General features: G+C 32.7%; 1 protein-coding gene across 1 annotated transcript; it reads right to left on the bottom strand.

Annotated features, from left to right (window-relative positions):
• Positions 1-263: 263 nt before the first annotated feature.
• Positions 264-13,892, bottom strand: LOC108904625 (leucine-rich repeat-containing protein 27-like). The gene is made up of 4 exons (XM_018707258.1): positions 13,613-13,892; positions 10,254-10,854; positions 5,474-5,810; positions 264-323 (listed from the first exon to the last, which is right to left on the bottom strand). The coding sequence occupies exons 1-4, from the start codon at positions 13,890-13,892 to the stop codon at positions 264-266; spliced, it is 1,278 nt and encodes a 425-aa protein (XP_018562774.1).
• Between the last annotated feature and the right edge of the window lie 7,999 nt (positions 13,893-21,891).

Raw genomic sequence — 21,891 nt, 5'->3', positions numbered from 1 at the left:
TACAATAACATTTGTTTGGTAAGGTCTTTGACGAAGTATGAAAAATTGATTTCAATTTTTAACTGCAGTTGTCAGTTACGGATATAAGAGTTTTGGGAGGCATTAGATGAAAACTTGGTATGTTAACAATTTATTTTATTAGTATTTGTATAGAATTATACATTAGTACATCAGTATAGGTAAATATGTAACGAAACATTGATATTTCAATACAAAACAAAGATTTTACATAATTTTATTACTATACTTCCATTAGTTTTCTTTTAGATTGCCATGTTATTACTAGATTTCAGTTGTAGAAGTTTCTTGTGTATGTCAGTAATCTGAAACAGTAATAAAAACATAATGCTTTCTTAGTTAGGTATTCAAATTAGAAAAATATAAATACATGGAGATCCGGAACGGCTGAATGTAATCTCATTCGTCAAGGTTATACTTAAATGTCATCGAAGCGCTCAAGGACATTTAGCACAAGGTTCAGAATCATCAAAAGTAACTTTTGCTTAAGGGCCCCATATTCTTTAAATAGTGTTTTCCACAAAGACGAATAATTTCAAACATTTAATAACTGAATAATCTAAAGCTTATCAAATAATAGGAATGTTATGTCATGCCATCTGATTATTTTTAAAGACGCCGCAGTAAAACGAATAAACAGGTGTAAAAAACGATCAAACCATCAAGATTTTAGGTACTGAAATCTACGAGAATACTAACTTTTATATACAACTTCACATGTAAATATTCTTATAATATTTACTTGCTTAGTCCTACATATAAAATTGTTTACTTTTATTTATAAGTACGTGAAAATAATTCTTAAAATGTGGGGTTAGGATAACAGCAAACGCATGTTTTACAAACGCTTTTTTCTTAGTTATTATTTTATTTGAGTAAATTTAAATGGTAACAATGAATAAACAGAACATCAAGGATTTTATTTTTGTGCTTACTTTTGTTCTACACGTTTTAGTTTTCAAGATTTCAGTACCTAAAAACGCCAGAAATTTGATTATTTCTCGGCCAGGGGTATGGCCATCTTAATTATTGTAGCTATTGAAAAGTAATCATTCTAAAGAACCAGCGCATTCGCCAATTTCTACAATTTGTTTTACCAGTAGGTTTACTTGTTCAATACAACATTAGTTAAGACAAAATATTTATTATTCAAATATTAATTATATACAGGGTGTCCCATAAGCACATGATCAAAAAGATACTGCGACATTCTTTGGCTCAAAAGAAGACGATTTGACCTAACTTCCATTAAGAAAAAATGTCTGGCTCCTCTGCTATTGACTGTCAAAGTTCTTGAAAAAGTATGTGTTTTTTGTAATATCTGGAGAATGTTACGATGGATTTTAATGAAACTTGCTGTGGACTTGTTCCTAAGTAAGACTCATGATTTGATGAAGCAACCGCGTCCATCCGCCTTGGGCTAGTCGTAAATTCTTGAGTGTCGTGGTACAAGAATACCAGAACTTTTTATTTGGTCGCTGGAATCAATTCATTTTATTTTTATTGATGCATCAGTCCTTTTTCGAGATGTTCGTGTTCTTGGTAAAATCTTGTAGCATTCATATTTTTTTACGCAAAAAAATGTTTTCTGTTTCGTTGCGACTTAACAATTTTAGATGTATCGCAGTAAATTTGTCCTTTTACAAGAAGCAGCATTCTCTAATAATAATTGTCAATTTTTTACCTAGGATATCAATATTGAAAGTAAAATGGTTGCAATTTTAAAGTCTATTGCAATGCGACGGATTGAATATCATTTTACTTTATTAGATTTATTTTTTGCTATCACTAAAAAATGTAAAGACGTACTTGAGAAAGACATAATTCTCTTTATTGAAACTAGATGATAGTTACATAGATACGATAGATGATGGTGGAATTACAAGACATGTTGGATATGCCCCCCATTTTCTTGGATGCATAGCTGGATCCTTCGATTGAAATTGAATTGAGCCCTCCTCAACATTTTTGGATCATTCCGTATTACGTCCGCCTCGTTTTGAATCCTACGCAATAATTCTTCTTGGGATTCCACAGGAGTAGCGTAAACTTTATTCTTCAAGGCTCCCCATAGAAAAAAATCTAACGGCGTTAAATCGGGGGACCTGGGGGGCCATTCGACAGGAACATCTCTCCCTCTTCTTCCGATTCATTTGTGTGGAAAAGTATTATTTAAATGTGCAGTTACATTTGCACTAAAGTGCGGAGGAGCATCGTGCATAAACTACATCTGAGCACGAAGATCAAGAGGGACGTCTTCCATTAGAACCGGAAAGATAATCGTCAGAAAATTGAATTAATTTTCGCTATTCAAGCGGCGCGGCATGACATAAGGACCCAGAAGGATGTCACCGATGATCCCGGCCCAAACATTTATTTGAAATTCCACCTGAAAATGGTTAATACGCCTCGCATGAGGGATTTCTTCTGCGTAATTGTGGAAATTACGTGAATTAAAGATACCACTTTTGGTAAAACCAGCTTCATCAGTGAATAAAATTCGGTAGGTGAAATTTGGATCATTTGCCCGCGCTCCTTAAATAAAAAGGGCAAAATTGAAGTCTTCTCTCAAAATGGTGTGGTAAAAGCTCCTGAATAGACGTCGCATGATAATGATGGAGGAGCTGCTGACTTATGATGCGATTAATTGTACTTTTTGATATGCCAAATTCCACTGTCAGACGGCGAGTATATGATAGTGATATGAGGATTGAGGATATGAGGATGACATGAGTGATATTTGGATTTTCTGCGACCCTATTTAAAACGTCTCCCTCAACGGCTGCATTTCGTACTTGAGGACAACCCACACGGTCAACGGCTCGAACACCAAATTGCCCAGTCTCCCGCAAACTCTTTTCAATCCATGTAAATCGGTAATCTGGAACCCGTAGATTTGGGTATCGCGCCGCGTAGATTGTACACTCCCACCCAAGTTATCTTCACAAAACCCTAAGACTTTGATCAGTCGGTCATCTCTTCATTAGAAAACGCCATTCGAAACGAATGTATCGGACTGTCCGACTAACGTGAAAAGATTGACAATTCATTTATTATAAAATGACATCATCGCTTACTACGATAGTAGCAATTGTAGTGAGTAGTTGTACTTGAGTAGTAGTGATAATGTTTGTCTAAAATTGAAAAAAAAAAATGTTTGCGTAAAAACTATGAATGTTACAAAATTTTACCAAGAGCACGATAATCTCGAAAAAGGACTGATGCATCAGTAAAAATAAAATGAATTAATTCCAACGACCAAATAAAAAGTTCTGGTAATTCTTGTACCAAGATACTCAAGAATTTACCATTAACCCAAGGCAGATGGACGCGGTTGCTTCATCAAAACATGAGTTTTACCTAGGAACAAGTCCACAGCAAGTTTCATTAAAATCCATCATAACATTCTCCAGATATTACAAAAAACATATTTTTTTTTCAGGAACTTCGACAGTCAATAGTAGAGAAGCCAGACATTACTTCTTAATAGAAGTTAGGTCAAATAGTCTTCTTTTGAGTCAAAGTATGTCGCAGTACCTTTCATCATGTGCTTATGGGACACCCTGTATATACATATATTGAAATATGTTACATTACGCATTATTGGTGTATTGTAGGTATTACACTAATTCTGCACTAGCATTAAATCAATTTCGTTGATTCTAACTTAATTTAACTTAATAACATATTATGCTGTACATAAAATATAGACACCCAATATGCGTGGACTAATACATCTTAAATATATTTTTTAATAAAAATTAAATAAAATATGGATAAACTAAATATTTTTTCCGTGTTTTCATAACAATTAAAATTTTTCGTTTGTTCTCTCTAATCCCGACCATGTGTTAAAATAATGTCATTTTGAAGTAATTATACACTTTTTCTTCCAAAGGCTTCCTGTTAGAGATATAAGCTCTTGAAAAAACATTTTTTTTTTGGTTTTTATTTATTTTTTTTAACTATGAAAGCCATTTGTTTTATATTTAGGATGAAGTGTACGAATAAAAAGCTCTATCAACTTTACAAATTATTGTGAATATAGATCAATCATAGGCGTCAGTAAGGGGCTCTGAAAACCACTATTTCTTATATAATTTGTACGCCACTGGAAAATTTTCAAAACGAATATTTAGAGGTTTTCAATCGTACACTTCTTACTAAATATATAAAAATGGCTTTCATAGTTTAAGAAAACATAAATAAAAAACAAAAATATGTTTTTTATACGCTTATATCTCTAAACGGAAGCCTTTGGAATATAAAGTGTATACTTCAAAATGACATTATTTTGACGAGACCTACCGGTGGTTAAAGCCCTAATCATAAAAAGTGAATCACTCTGTATATACTGATTTGATTAATTAGTTATTTATGCCCGTTTGCACCGTTTAGAATTTAAGCCAAGTTCAACTGCACATGGTTTAATTTTAAAAATAGGTTTTAATAATCAGCGTTTTCACCACTTACTGCCGGTTGTAGATTAAATTAAACTATAGGCTTTAAGAATACTGTTTAGGGATTTTATTATGCTGCTAACTTATGTCTAGTTATGTTTGGAAAAAATATGTCAAAGTCAAATTCTCAAACCAAAATTTTAATATGAGTATCATCATAGACCTAGATAGTTTATAAGGTCTATGAGTACCATTAATGGCACCTAACACCCTAGGAAATGATGCAATTTTATAGAACTCATGTTGCATACTAACTATTTCTTCTGGGTTTGGCATTTTTATGTATCTCTGATAAAGCCGAGCTATTGCAATTGATACTCGTACAATTATTCTGGACACTGTTGATATGGCCATCTCTGAAAAGTCTGCAATGGCAGACAAATGACCAGCACATGCATAGAACCGAAGAGCAGTCAGCAATTGTTGGATAGGAGATACACTATTATTCCTAGAAATACAAAATCATATTAAGAATAAAAAATAAAAATCAAAGTCAGAATCTGAATCCATTTCAAAGTTCTCAATGATGTCTTAACACCACTCACTCATTCACAGTCCACAGGAAAAAGGAAGAAATACGTACCTAATAAAAAAATTATAACTAGCAGCTAAGTACTGTCAATAGTGTCCATTTATGTTTTCTCATTAATCCAAGTTTAAGCGGTCAAATTTGAGGGTTTAAATCAATCCTAGATTAATACATAGATTTGAAACGGTGCAAACAAAATGTTATATTTTAATCCAAGTTTAATCCTGGATTAAACACTATGGTGCAAACGGGCATTAGTCGTTTTGAACATGAAAATCAAAAGAAATAAATATTGGCGGGGAAGCAGTGATCCAACAGAGTATAGCGAATACGGTATAGTCATCCCCGAACGTGTTAAATAACGTTTCGTGGGTGTATCGTTTATACGGAACAGCGTTAAATAAGCGTTGAAACGTGAACCCGCCGGAACTATTAACTCCGCGTCACCCGAGACCTCCAGACTCACCATTTTAATTTGCCTCTCTGCCTCCTCAATTTCCGATCTGGGCGATCGCGTTACGCCGTACGTGTGTTCCATTTCCTTGAGCTGCTCCACCAAATCGTTTATCAATTTGTCTACGTTCAAGGTGTTCCCGTCTTTGAGGCCGGCCCTCGACAATCCCTTCTCCCTGAAGAAGATGTTCAGCTGGGCCGCCAGCGCCTCGCGCGTCGGCATCCTGGCGTATTCTGGGTAAGTGGCGTAGGGCGGAGGCGCCGGTTTATTCGCGTCGCTGTTTTCTCTGAACACTTTCGGGGTTTCGGCACGTTTCTTCGTGCGCCAGTCCGAGAGGGCCCTCAGTGATCTGTGAAATTACTCGTTTTATTCGAAATTCGGGAAATAATTTAATTTACTTAATTTAAGCATTTTAGTCCCCCAGCCAGCGACCTTTTTTCGAACTGATTACAAAAGTCATGAAAACGGTCTGGATCGCTTCGTATTAACGAGTCTACCACGCTGTAAAATTTTTAGAATATGCACCGAAAGAAATCCACCAAGTGAGGGGCTTTGCTAAGATATTTTAGCTACAGTAGGTAAAATTTTTGCTCTCACAGAAAAAAATTCATGCTGCCACAAGTAAATACGTTTTGCTGAAACGTGTTTGCTACCACAACAAAGAAAAGTCTTGTGGCTATATGATAGTTCAGTTGAAATTTTATTTTAGTCGACTGTCTATCTGTCCCAAGTGAGTTGCTTTGCTCGGGTAAGTGAATGTACTTTTTTAGAATTGATCCAATTGGGGTTAGTCAGTCCTTATTTGTAGCAAATTAGGGCTCACTTACTGTAACTGAGGCCTCACTTAATAATTTCCAGAATAAACCGGAATTCGGCTCAGTGCGCATGCGCGATTACGCGTGCCTTATACTGACCATGGTTTCGTCCATAGAGAAGTTAGAGGTATCGCCATTTTGCTGTAACACGTAAGCACTGGATATACGTTCGTCAATCGTTAGTCGATGGGTCCTTTATAATAAATAGATGTTTTGTGATCGAGTGTTGAGTCAGTTTTCAGTTGTCTAACAACCGACAGAAAGTTTTCAATTAGGGTATTTGCGTAGGTATGCAATAATACTTATATGCATGCGTGATTACATGCACACAATGCAGGCTGGATACAAACTCTTACTTCTCGAATGGGGATTTTCATTTTATGCTTGTTTGAAAATATGTACAACATTTAAGTTGCATTGCATGGTGCACGAAAGAGTGAGGAGAGCCAACAACACCGAAAAATAGTAAATACGGAGTTCACTCGCTTGGGGTTAATGAGTCGACTCGCTTAGGATTAATGAGGACTCGCTTGGGGTTAATGAGTTCACTCGTTTGGGGTTAATGAGTTGAGTCGTTTGTGGTTAATGAGTTGACTTACTTGAGGTAGCAAAGAGATTATAGCAAAACTGTCTACTTACTGCAAGTGAGTTCCTTCCAGCAAAGCAGTTTTTCTTGTGGAAGGAAGGCAACTCACTTGGCGCCTATTTAATGCAGATATTTTGCTACGGTTAGTGGATTTTTACTAACCGTAACAAAGAAATTCGCTCAGTGTGGGAAGGGCGCTTTTCCGCACTGCGAGTACTTAAACCTGTCGTTCTGGGCGGGTTCTCTTTTGTGATTACAACACTCAAATTTTTTATTTGAATTAAAAGAAAATATGTTAAATAAGAAGCAAATTGGGTTGTCCGACAAAATAGAGGGCGCAATTGTCGAGTCCGACATCTCCAACATGTCGCTCTAGCGCGGTATGATTTTCCGATTACAAAACACCCAATTTTCATTTTAACTTACTAAAAATTGCCTAAAAAGCGTAGTCCATACCTTGTCCGACAAATTTTCAGGCGCTTTTTTCCAGTCCGACAACCGAAACATGTCGCTCATCGCAGGTTAGGTTTTCCGATTATAAAATTTCGGACACAAATACCAAGTGCTAAAATAGTACTTTCTTTATCAAAATATGACAATGTCCGACAAAAATAGTGGATCATATTGCTAGTCCGACAAAAAGAAACGATTAATTTCATAAACTTAATAAATCGATTATTGTTACATATAATTAGTTTTAAATGTAATAACAATGATATGCGACTTGTATTTTTTTTATTAATAATGTCATCATAAAAAATAATTGAAAATGAAATATATAAAAAATTAAATTATTTTAAGAAATATAAGAAAAAGTTAAAAAATAAAACATTTCAAATGAAAAAATAAATAAGTAAAACATTATATGACTAATCAGAATCGTCTCCACTCAAATCATCATCGGATTAACTCGTGGTATCTTCGTCGTCACCGTCAGATGCATCACTTGGATTATCTTGATCTGAAATAATGTTAAAAAAGATTGTATAAAATTGCGAAATTTAATTCATCAAACTATATTACGAACCTAGGGAGGAAAAAAAGGATACGCGGTTGTTATCTAAGACGCAACCGAGGATTATAATAATATTGAAGGTTTTTTTTCTCCCCATAATTTGTATATGATTTTTCATCGCACGTGCGGAAAGTAATTTATTTTCACTTGTAATGAAAAATACGGTACGCAACTTAGCGTAAGAATATACTATTTCTTTATACCCCACGAAGAATGTAGAAAGAAAATCCCACTTTTACGCGGGGTACAAAGGAAAATTTGGGATTGTTTATAAAATTTTTATAGCATACCTATAGATATGTCTTGGAGCCTTGGAATTTCAGGACCGTCGAACCAATAAAAGTTATAGTCGCCATCTATTATTATCCAGCCACATTCTTCTGTTTTTTTTTTCGGTTGGCGTTCTTAGGTGATCATTACACCAAATGCTGCTAATATACGTCGTTCTTCTGACGTGCTGCAAAAGCTCTTCACTACTAGGAGGTAAACTGGATGTGTCGAAAGATTTAATTTTCTCCTTAAGAACTTCCTCCGAAGAACTATTGATTTTATAACTTCTTTCGAACATTTCGATACAAGTGAACTCCTCCATTCGTTTAAAAATGTTGCTCTCTATGTCAATTTGAGATGGTGAAGTTTCAATTAAGTTTAAGAAAGCCTCTTGGAAAGTCACGTTCTTTAAAATGTCAAAAGGCTTTTTTTACCTTTTCTGAAGAAGGAAGGGTTGAAATCATTCATGCCCATGATAAAATGTCTAATTACCGAAATCACAGCGATGCGTACACGTCAAATGCTAGGACACGACTGAGCGCTGGGCTCCAAATCAGGCTCCGAAGTGTTTTCACCAAAGTCGCTCTATAGGCCAGTCTAATTGGTCTATGGCTACTACATTTAAAAATTGAAAAAATGTTTTTTATTAGATTTTATTAATTTGCGTCGTTTTTTTGTCGGACAAGTATTGTCTTTTAATTATTATTTTATTCTAAAGCCAAAAATATAAAATGTATCACTTTTGTAATCGGAAAACCTAATCTGCGATGAGCGACATGTTTCGGTTGTCGAACTGGAAAAAAGCGCCTGAAAATTTGTCGGACAAGGTATGGACTACGGTTTTTAGGCAATTTTTAGTAAGTTAAAATGAAAATTGGGTGTTTTGTAATCGGAATACCATACCGCGCTAGAGCGACATGTTGGAGATGTCGGACTCGACAATTGCGCCCACTATTTTGTCGGACAACTCAATTTGCTTCTTATTTAACATATTTTCTTTTAATTCAAATAAAAAATTTGAGTGTTGTAATCACAAAAGATAACCCGCCCAGAACGACAGGTTTAAGTACTCGCAGTGCGGAAAAGCGCCCTTCCCATATTCTAAAAATTTTACAGCGTGGTAGACTTGTTAACACGAAGCGATCCAGACCGTTTTAATGACTTTTGTAATCAGTTCGAAAAAAAAGTCGCTGGCTTGGGGACTATTTCATATTAATGTGACAGTACAATAATAGTTGTCCTATTATTAGAGATACAAAGAAATGTTTACATTAAAGGTGAAGTGGATCGAAGCACCGTATTTTAAAATTATTTTTCGCTTAATTATTTAATTGATACAAACAATATGACATTTTCCTTAAAGCACAGTGTATCACTAAATAAAACCCTAAAACAAGCACGAGATAGCTATATATTTTTTTCTATCTATCACTATTTAGCCTGTAAACCAAAAACCAACCAGGGGCGCCTCTTTACAACAGTTGTACATATTCTCTTTATTATTATCAGAATTTCTCTCTCATGTAGATTAGGGTGGCCCAAAAAAAACGATTATTTTTTTTTCTTGTCTCTTGTGAAAATGTGTTAGTTTATCATGTTTTAAGAGCCCCTCAAAAAACCAGCTCAAAAAAAATTTTTTTTAGAGGTCGCTCAAGATTTTTTAAAATGTTCAAAATTGATTTTTTTTTTATTTTAATTTTTTTCTCGTTATTTTATCATTTTCTGGGTTGAAAAAAATCTCGATTCTGAAAATTTCAAATCAATATTTTAATTTCTAAAATTCACTCATAATTATTTTAACTTTAAAAGAAGTGTACCTAAAATGTTTTCGAGCGACCTCTAAAAATAAATATCAATGAACTAATATATTTTTTTTATTGAATTTGATGAACAAAAGTTATATATTTTATTAACCTAGATATTGGACTTACGCGCACTAGGTGGACACGGTGTATAAGATTATTAACAAGACAAGAATAATTATTTTCACAACGTCCGTGCCTATAGTTATTAAATGTATTTAATAATTATTTGCATATAGTAAAAAATATATATATATCAACCTACTATTCCTTTATAGTACTAAATAACAATTATTATAAATACCTTTCTTGTTGCAGAATTCTTTCTTGGTCACTTAAAATCAATCTCAATTGATTTAACCATCCTTCTTTGAGGCCACTTTCCGCAATATTGCCCATGTTTCTAATTCCTACTCTGTCAAGAGAAGATGTCAATGAAATAGTGTCACAAGTTCTGCTGATTTTGTGAACAATCTTCAAGGGTTCATTGATCTTCTTTTCCCCTTCGTTCTTGTCCAATGTTTTAGATATACTGGTATGAGACAGCTTCTTGACTTTCAAAGTTGGCTGTAAGCCACGTGGGTCAGCCATTTTCTTTTTTATGGCTTCCTTTATTTCTTTGCTAGATTCCTTTTTTTTCTTAGCTTTATTGTATTTGGGTTTGACAGACACACTTTCTTCGCTACTTGTGAAATTTTGAACTTTTATCAGTTCCTCTTTTTCCTGATCTTTTTCACTTCTCTCCTTTCTGGATTCCTCTGGCGGTTTTGTGACGTGGAGTGATTTTTCATATTGTTTCTTTAGGTACGTTTTAATTGCTTTGGTTCCTTCTACTACAACCTTTCTGGATGGATATATTAGGGGGTTTTCAGATACTTGAAGAGCTTTCAGTTTTGATAGCAAACCTTAAGGGTAAAAAAATCATTCTATTTAGAACTTTAAATACTATTGGAATAAATAATGAAATTTATCTAGAAATAAGCGGGTAATATTATATTATTAACAATTCATAGGTATATAATGAAAAAAATATTTTGATTTATTGACAGACAAAATGAATATTTGATTCATTTCTACGCAAAGTTTGAGAATCCATTGTTTGTCAAATCTCTGACTTTCAGTTGACGCTGAAGCAAACCGAGTAGCAAACTTATCATTCAATATTTGTACGAAATGTACCCAGTGAACAGGCAATGTTTCTTATAGCGTTTTTTTAATTCTACAGAAAGTGTGTATTCTACTTTGAGCAGCATCGTATTTTGAATGCTTGAACCAATTTTCAATTTTTAAAATACACGTATTTGTAAGCTTTGTATAAAATCAACATTTCATCTACTTGAGCCATTCTAAATTGCAAATTATAAAGAGAGCATTAAAAAAAATTGTAATTTTTGTTAGAGCTGGACATGAAACGGAATAGAAACAATACACAATAACGTAAATCCAAATAGATTGGAGGGATAGAGGCTGCAAAGACTGAAATTTATTTGCGCACAGGCTGCCTGTCTTCAGCGACTGAGTTATCTAAGTGGGGAAATTACTATTTTAAAAGCAACATTAAAAATGTAAACTAGTACAGTCATTGAAGCTTTTCACCTCCGAATTCTTTGAAACTGAACCGATCGACTTGAAATTTGTCAAATATTTTGAGCAAAAAATATTCGAAGAATTTTTTCGAGAAATCAATAGTTTTTTAGTTATTCACGATTGAAAACTTTGAGTTTTGAGAGAGGAATTTGAGTGAAAAAAACCACTTTTTCAAAGTACTTTTCGCGAATAACTCAAAAACTACGCATTTTATTAAAAAAAGTGTAATGAACAAAAATGTAGCTATAAATAAACAAAGAAAATCGTTAAAAAGTGTTGTACGTCCTATACAAAGCGAAATATGGTTAGTGGAAGGGGACTTGTTTTGTTGGGAATACTCGAATCGATGTATTCAACGTCAAATAACGGAAAAAGGATTAATTTTACGTGTATAACGCTCCTGGAGTTTTTTGTAGTACTCAAAAAGACCTTCAAAATGAGCACTTATAAAAGTTAATTAGAGCAAAATTGAAGAAGTTATCGTTAAAAACAGATGGGTTGCTCATATTTTTTAAGAAAAAATGAGCAGAAGACGCTGTACCATTTCCATCAGAATTGAAATTAATCGTAGACCCTTTAATTAGTTTTGTTTTAGTGTTTTTCATACGATCCTGAAGTTAGACCATTTTAGAATGCTTATTTTTTTAATAATGTACAGGAATATTTGAAAACATATTTTATTCAAAAAAAAATTGCCTTATTTATATAATAACTTTGAAACTATGATAGATACGTGACAAAATGATAGACAACAAAAATGTACCTTTTTTTTCAACAAATATTTTGCTTTTTTTTATTCCTATAGCATAGAAAATAAAGGAGATATCGCCGCTTGAATTATCCATTTTAGTGAAAAAACGACCTGTCTCGAGCCCTTCGAGCCTTTCCCTTTAAAAAACGAAGGACTTAAAAGGTTTTATATGCAAACGATCTTACAGCTCTTGAAATTATCTTTAAAATGCTTTTTTGTAGGATACTATAGCTTCAAAATTAACCGAGTTATGGTAAAAAAACCAATGACATTTTTTCGGAGCAAAATAGGATTTCTCATTTTTATATGTTATACATTATATTATACAAATAAAATAAGTAAAAAAATTTAGTGTGATTATTTATATGCAGCGTAGCAATTTTTTTATGATTGATTATATTTAAAAATCGATTATAATAAAAATATTTTACATTAATATTGGTAAAAGGGTAGTTTATAAGAGTTGAAAATGGCAAAAGTAAAATATTCTTTCATAAACAATATAAGGAAATTTTTATTTTAAATTATTGCACAATTATAGCATTCCAAGATTTAAAACGTATTTTTTTATCATTTTTTAGCACAGGGGTGATTTATAATGGTTGAAAAGTGTTATTCTTTCATAAGCAATGAGGAAATTTTTATTTTAAATAATTGCACCGTTAAAACATTCCAAGCTTTTAAAAAGTAATTTTTTATCATTTTTGTCAATACAGGGGTAGTTTTTAGAGGTTAAAGGGGAAAAAATCTTTTATTAGCTATAAGGTAACTTTTATTTTAAATAATTGCACGATTTAATAATTCCAAATCTTTAAAAAGTAATTTTTTATCATTATTTTTTGCATAGGAGTAGATTTTAAGAGTTAAATAAAGGGTCGAAATGATCAAATATATCATAAAACATGTTTGAGAACAAGGAACATTATCTAATCTTTGTGCTTGAACAAGATGTTTATCAATAAAAAGCTTAAAACTTAATTTTTTCAATTTTTTTGAATTTGGGGGTAGTTTTTACCCCTAAAAAAACGAAAAGCTCAATTGGGCTTATGTCACTTTTGAACTTGAGCTTAAGATGACCCTTATTCTAAATTTTCATGCAAATCCATGCAGTTTCAATGAATTAGGAGGTTACAGTTGATATTCAGCTTCAATGACTGTACAGTCATTGAAGCCTAGTAAATACCAATACAATTGTGTATTAGTAAATTATATAGTACTTGTACTAATAAATTATTATGAATGATAGTCTAATATATGAAAAATACATTACGTACATTGCATTTATTGCCACATTTTTATTTGATTTAATGAACATATATACTAACCTAATTCGTTGGGTAATTTTTTTAAATTATTGTTCGTTAACAGTAAATTCTCAAGGTACTCGTGGTGGGCGATACTTTTCGGTATTGAATCTAACTGGTTGTTCCTCAAGTCGAGCCACACTAGCTTTGGCAGTTTCCAGAAGAAATCTTCAGGCAATTTATACAAAAAATTTCCTTCAAGGAAAAGCATCTTCAGATTAGTCATTTCCAGCACTTTGATCGGCACGTCTTGTAATTTTTCCTTCGAGTGGTCCGAAACTAAAGGCAGCGAAGAAGACATTTTGCTCATCGCTATTTAAATAATTAGTAATTTAAAATGTGACAGTGGTGTCGGTGACAAATATATTAAATGCGACATAGTTTTTGTTGTGTTGCCATAGAAATAAGCGTTTTATTTCCATAGTAACGTATCCACTTTCCAAGTTAGTTGATAGATAATTAGCGATATCGATTTTATTTTCTTACAAGTTAGTAAGGCGCTTTTTAAGTTTGTCATAATGGTTTCCGAAATATAGGGTGTTCAAATTAAAAATGAACTTGGAAAGGTCAAATTTTTTATTTCTGAGGATGTTTTACGTATACTCATGACGGTTTTACACAAATATCGCTTTTTGACTTTCACACTCACTACATCAAAACGAAGTAATATGTCAATGTCAGTCTCCTTAAGCAGTATCATATTCTTAACGAGACACCTGTTTAATTACAAATAGGATTAATAAAAAAAAACTAATGTTACAAATACTACATATTGATTGCCGTGGTACTCAATATGATTCATAGTAATATAGATTTTATTAACAAAATCTCATATTTATTATTTTATCAACCTTATAATTGGACTTTTATCCACACATATGAACCTTCTATAATGATATTTTATCACTAATGGAATAAAGTAATCTTATTTCACTAGTAGAATAATGAAAAAGTTATAAACCTATAATAAATCTAATTTAATTTATTTACTTATTAACATTAACATTTATAATATAGACATTTTCTTTTTTGTTTTATCACCTTTAACTACCTTTCCGTTAATAACAACCCTTGTAGCATTGTTGCCATCATTTTCAGAACGCATAACATCTGCCGAAGTTTGTGAAGAATTTGCACAAGTTACGAATGCCTCTTTTGGTAAGGAACAGCTCTTTGGATTTTCCTTGCAATATCAAGTCTTTTAGATATAGACTCCTCAACATAACTTTCTGCTACAGAGGAGCTCTTCCATCCACCATGCCGTTTGATGGTTGCTTTATTGGCCAATAAAGTTGGTGAAGTGCGCCTCATACAATGGCCAGTATATGCTTCTGGATTTGCGATATTCAGGAATGAAGCAACTATTGAGGATGCATTGTGTTGATTCCAACCTTCGAGCATATACTCCTAGAGGCAGCCATCAGTGCTGAGAAAGCGCGATTGGTGTGCGAGAGAGGAAGGAAATAAAAGGACATGCTATCTCTCTCGCTCCGCGAGCTGGATTGGTCGGTGCGTGCTCTCCTCCATGCCAGTGATCGTCCTGCACCTAAGCCCCGACCAATTAGCTCGCGGAGCGAGAGAGATAGCATGTCCTTTTATTCTCCTTTCTCTCTCGCACACCAGTCGCGCTTTCTCATCACTGAAGGCTGCCTCTAGGACTATATGCTCGAAGATTCCAACAGGCTGAGAAGTACATTTTTGATTGATGTATCTTAAAAATATATTTTCTGCATATTTCAACAGCATTCACGCAAAATCCTTCTTCTATAATTGTAAATTTTCTTGAAATGCCCGTATTGGTATCAGGTATTGCAACATGTAGATAACTGCCAACGTCGTGAACGTCACTAATTTTCAAATTTGTGAATTCGCAGCATCGACAGGCACCAGAAATCCCCATTATTAGTGCAACCTAAAATAGTTCAAAGTTAATATTACCTTAATCATTACATATTGGAAGCATTAGTAAAAAATTCTTCAATATGTATGTGCTCTTTCCAATACTGCAGCTTTTTTTCTTTGTATCTTCTCGATTCAGTCTTCAAATAAGCAGTAAGCTTATTATATTTTCCAACATCTATATTTTTGTAGACCTTTATAGTAGCCTTCAACATCAAATACTTCGACCACATAGATGAAATTGCATATTCTTTCATCAAATTTAAAAAATACGATAGCATTACTTTTTCATTTATTGTCATTACTCACCGTTTTTCCCTCCATTCGTTAAATTCGGCGAACACTTTTTCGTAATGTTCTCTAGATCCTAGATTTCGCTGGCAATAAATGGAAAATTGCTTCTTGAGCTTCTTCAAAAACAGCCCCAGGAACACAATTACTTTCTTGCATTTTTACCAAATTCAGATAGAACTGTTTATTAAATACTTAATTGATACTAAACAACGTACCATAGCAACCAGTAGGTATAAGAAAACCTACCACGTTTTATTGAGTATAGGTACTAGTAAGAAATATCAAGTCGTGTGAATATTTTTTTATTAAATTCCAATAATTCTGACTTCACAAATATTATTGTATAATTCCATTCGTGTTTTAATTGTCTTCTATCTACTTAAGAATATTAATCGCTCGATCTACGTCCTCGCGTTTAAACATTCTTGCGTGGATAAAATGCTACTTAAAACACTTACACAATAAGTAACTATTATATTAAAACGAATGTATTAACCAAATCATAAATCACGTAAACCATTTTTTTTGTAGTCGTACCAGGTACACCCGCAACTACAAATTGCTTATTCTATTCGCAGTTGTTATATCTTTTCAAAAATGGAAAATACAAAATCTTGTAGATATCCAACTGAAAGATGAAAAACGACACATTTAATCATACATTGTGATGGAATGGTGCAAGAATATAATTTCTTATTCAACAAAGTGCCATCAGCCTTAAGCAACGCCCAGTATTTTATTACAAAAATTCTTCAATCGAAAACAGGGAACTGGTCAATTCACGCTGGTCCTTTCATAAAGTCCAGCGTGGAAAATTTATTCCATTTTTATGCACTCCTACTATAAAGGCAGTTCATTGATGCGTCTATTCAATACGCCTCGTCAATGTGCGAAACTTGTCCTTTTACTTAACGCGACTACTTTATTCTTTTATTGCCATGTGGGTGGTATCACTGTTGAGTAATTTATGTGACCTCTGGACTATGGTTTACAGCAAATTTATTATTTTCCAGCCAGACCTCCTGTGAAGTTTTTAACGCGATTTACTGCGAGGACAATTCATTGATTCGAATCACCTCATATGGAATCTATAGGATATGGGACAGTAACTATGTTGTTATTTCCATATCCATAACATAAAATTAACTACACGGGGAAGTTACAGATTATAATTCTATTAATGTTAAAATGTGAACCAAGCAATGTGCGCGTAATTCGAGCAAAATATACAACAAAACTATAAAACTAGTTCAGACTCAGATTTTAGTTTGCAACTATACAATTTCCGAAGTTAGGAATGGTTGGAAATCCCACAACAACATTAGACATGCCTTCGTAGTTCATTATTTTTTTATATTTGTTTTGTGTAGTGTAAGAGTTTAGTTCGATAATAATTATAAGGGCATTAAATTAATATAAATTAATTATAATCATTTAATCAAAATCGAATACAATGCGTATATATTCTTTGATTTCGAATACTACTACGAATACCTACTTTTAAAGAAAGAAACAACCCTTTATCTACAGGACCTATTTTTAAATTCAGACACATACAGGGTGTTCCGAATTGCATAAGCCAAACCTTATTTGATGATAAAACACCTCAAAGTAGAAAATCGAAATAGACAGCGGTGGAATCACTGGAATTTATAATAAAAAAATATAGGTCATATTTATCTAAACATCTTTTAAAATGTTTGACGTAGATTAATGAAACTTGCGATAATGGTGCGGTTTTGGACAAAAAAATTCGCCGAGTTGACACACAATTCTGTCAAACCAGTTGCGGAAATACTGATAGAGATATCGTCAATAAGAACCCCAACATTTTTACGTCACTGAATATTTTGTAAATTAGATAAGTGAATTTAATTCGTGTATCTAAGAAAAAAATGTTTTCCATTGCAAAGGCGAGTCAGTTTTTAATTATTATTCTTTTAAATTTAAAATAAGTCTCAGACATAGTCGGATAAATCGAAAATAGCTCCAAAAGTATTTGTTTAAGTGAAATTAAATAAAATATCTAATTTTCGAAATATTCACAGTCGAAATCTCGAAAACAAAGCGTTCTACGATCTGTGTTTATAAGAACTTTTTTCTTTAAAGTATTCACACCAAACAAAAATCGGCGTATGCAATTAGGGACACCCCGTATATCGTTTAATTCATATTTCGAAAAAATTTTTTTCTTAAACAAAATTTCAAAAATAGCGTGTTTTATCAATTGGAAAAACTAAAATTTGAATTTGAGTCGTCAAAATAAGACCTAACAAATGTCTGGAAATAATTCCATTTCGAGATACAACAGGAATCACATTTCCTCTAAATACATTTGACGTAGAGTTATGAATTTTGCTCTTGGACTGATATTTAGTACGTAAGTTTTCCGTGTTATGATTTTTGAGTGTCCATGATCGGGCTGTATATTTGTAGATTCACCACTTAGGTGGNCTGTAAATCCTTACGTAATTGGAAAAAGGCAGAAATGCCTGAAAAAGGTTTAAAAATTATAAGATGTCTTATTTTCTTAATAAAAAACCTTCTTTTCGTTTTTTAATAATATCTCGCTTATTGTTACCGATGGACCCAACAAACCCTACGTGACTATGCTCGATAGGGAACGTTCTATCTAAATATGTAAAAATATACAGGGTGTTCCATTTAAGTTAACAAAGTTAACATCCGCGGCCATTTTGTTTGAACTTCATTTGTTTTTCTACTATCATTTTCGAAAAATTAATAAAAACTCGTGCAACTTTTATATTTAACATTATTTTATAACTCTCAAAACAAAAAAGTTAAAGGGGGGTCAAAATATAGTGAATCACCCTGTACCATAGCAACCAGTAGGTATAAGAAAACCTACCACGTTTTATTGAGTATAGGTACTAGTAAGAAATATCAAGTCGTGTGAATATTTTTTATTAAATTCCAATAATTCTGACTTCACAAATATGATTGTTATGCGATTATGGATAAAACGTTGTATTGTACTCGTGTTTTAATTGCCTTTTATCCACTTATGAATATTAAACGCTCGAACTACGTTCTCGCGTTTAAACAATCTTGCGTGGATAACATGCTACTTAAAACATTTATACAATAAATAACATGAATATATTAACCAAATCATAAATCAAGTAAACCATATTTTTGTAGTCGTACCAGGTACACCCGCAACTACAAATTGCTTATTCTATTCGCAGTTGTTATATCATTTCAAAACTGGAAAATACAAAATCTTGTAGATATCCAACTGAAAGATGAAAAACGACACATTTAATCATACATTGTGATGGAATGGTGCAAGAATATAATTTCTTATTCAACAAAGTGCCATCAGCCTTAAGCAACGCCCAGTATTTTATTACAAAAATTCTTCAATCGAAAACAGGGAACTGGTCAATTCACGCTAGTCCTTTCATAAAGTCCAGCGTGGAAAATTTATTCCATTTTTATGCACTCCTACTATAAAGGCAGTTCATTGATGCGTCTATTCAATACGCCTCGTCAATGTGCGAAACTTGTCCTTTTACTTAACGCGACTACTTTATTCTTTTATTGCCATGTGGGTGGTATCACTGTTGAGTAATTTATGTGACCTCTGGACTATGGTTTACAGCAAATTTATTATTTTCCAGCCAGACCTCCTGTGAAGTTTTTAACGCGATTTACTGCGAGGACAATTCATTGATTCGAATCACCTCATATGGAATCTATAGGATATGGGACAGTAACTATGTTGTTATTTCCATATCCATAACATAAAATTAACTACACGGGGAAGTTACAGATTATAATTCTATTAATGTTAAAATGTGAACCAAGCAATGTGCGCGTAATTCGAGCAAAATATACAACAAAACTATAAAACTAGTTCAGACTCAGATTTTAGTTTGCAACTATACAATTTCCGAAGTTAGGAATGGTTGGAAATCCCACAACAACATTAGACATGCCTTCGTAGTTCATTATTTTTTTATATTTGTTTTGTGTAGTGTAAGAGTTTAGTTCGATAATAATTATAAGGGCATTAAATTAATATAAATTAATTATAATCATTTAATCAAAATCGAATACAATGCGTATATATTCTTTGATTTCGAATACTACTACGAATACCTACTTTTAAAGAAAGAAACAACCCTTTATCTACAGGACCTATTTTTAAATTCAGACACATACAGGGTGTTCCGAATTGCATAAGCCAAACCTTATTTGATGATAAAACACCTCAAAGTAGAAAATCGAAATAGACAGCGGTGGAATCACTGGAATTTATAATAAAAAAATATAGGTCATATTTATCTAAACATCTTTTAAAATGTTTGACGTAGATTAATGAAACTTGCGATAATGGTGCGGTTTTGGACAAAAAAATTCGCCGAGTTGACACACAATTCTGTCAAACCAGTTGCGGAAATACTGATAGAGATATCGTCAATAAGAACCCCAACATTTTTACGTCACTGAATATTTTGTAAATTAGATAAGTGAATTTAATTCGTGTATCTAAGAAAAAAATGTTTTCCATTGCAAAGGCGAGTCAGTTTTTAATTATTATTCTTTTAAATTTAAAATAAGTCTCAGACATAGTCGGATAAATCGAAAATAGCTCCAAAAGTATTTGTTTAAGTGAAATTAAATAAAATATCTAATTTTCGAAATATTCACAGTCGAAATCTCGAAAACAAAGCGTTCTACGATCTGTGTTTATAAGAACTTTTTTCTTTAAAGTATTCACACCAAACAAAAATCGGCGTATGCAATTAGGGACACCCCGTATATCGTTTAATTCATATTTCGAAAAAATTTTTTTCTTAAACAAAATTTCAAAAATAGCGTGTTTTATCAATTGGAAAAACTAAAATTTGAATTTGAGTCGTCAAAATAAGACCTAACAAATGTCTGGAAATAATTCCATTTCGAGATACAACAGGAATCACATTTCCTCTAAATACATTTGACGTAGAATTATGAATTTTGCTCTTGGACTGATATTTAGTACGTAAGTTTTCCGTGTTATGATTTTTGAGTGTCCATGATCGGGCTGTATATTTGTAGATTCACCACTTAGGTGGGGTCACTCAATAATGATTACATTTACTCCCATTTAGCTACAAGTGCACCAAATACGAGTTTATCTCAGAATTTATTTAACATATTTATATATTTGTTTACATATTTTACATACATATTTGAGTGAAAGTACTCAGTTTTAGTTCAAATATCACAAGTGAGTAAAATTATTAAAATGCCACAATATTGAATGAAAATGTATTCAATAAGTTGGATTCACTCCGTACCTTTATTACTTTCACCCACACCCAATTTTTTACAGTGTATAATTCGTGTAATCGGATTATTAATTTGGTAACATCCTTAAATTCAGATGCAATTAAATTAAGTTGTTTATCGACCCAGACAAGTGCTTCGCAAAGAATATAAAAAATGAATATAGCTGCGCTGTCATAGTCTAATTAATCTAGTTAATGTACAAGATTCCGTACTTTTGTTTTTCTAAGGTAAACAGACTAATTGCCTGCGATCTTGTAGTGAACGGAGGGTATCGTATTTCACTTCGTCCTTAACAAAGTTTTGCAAGTTGGGAAGAAAACTTTGCGAGGAGTCGTTAATGTGATTTGTCACCGCTAATGTTCTTGCTATAGGATATGTATAGTTACGTAGAAAATAAGGGTAGGTATAGGAAATTAGAATTGTTTTAAACTTTGTACACGCTCACCAAAAAGTAAAAACAATCATTTAACATATAGGAAAGATAATAAGACAAAGTTTAACAGAATATCGTTCAATACACCGTTGTATTCATTATTAACTAGGCAACTAACTTTTGCAGTATTATTTTCAGAATACAGAAACAACATTTAGAACAAGACTCTAAAGGTCCGTAACGCTGTAGAATAAAAATTTTCCATTGGTAAATAAATAAACAGCAATTCTGTTTATGTACGTATAGAGATAAGGATGTTTGGCACAATTTGTTTTAATTATTTGCTGAAACTACTGAAATATTAAATTACTTTAAAGTTTCGAAGGTGTTTGAGATAGTACAAGTGAGTGGAATAAGCCATTAAAAACAAGTG

This window comes from Anoplophora glabripennis, unplaced genomic scaffold (assembly GCF_000390285.2).
Source record: "Anoplophora glabripennis isolate ALB-LARVAE unplaced genomic scaffold, Agla_2.0 scaffold96, whole genome shotgun sequence".
Lineage (NCBI taxonomy): Eukaryota > Metazoa > Arthropoda > Insecta > Coleoptera > Cerambycidae > Anoplophora > Anoplophora glabripennis.
Note: the sequence above shows the minus strand (reverse complement) of the source record. Positions and strands in the feature narration are given on the sequence as shown.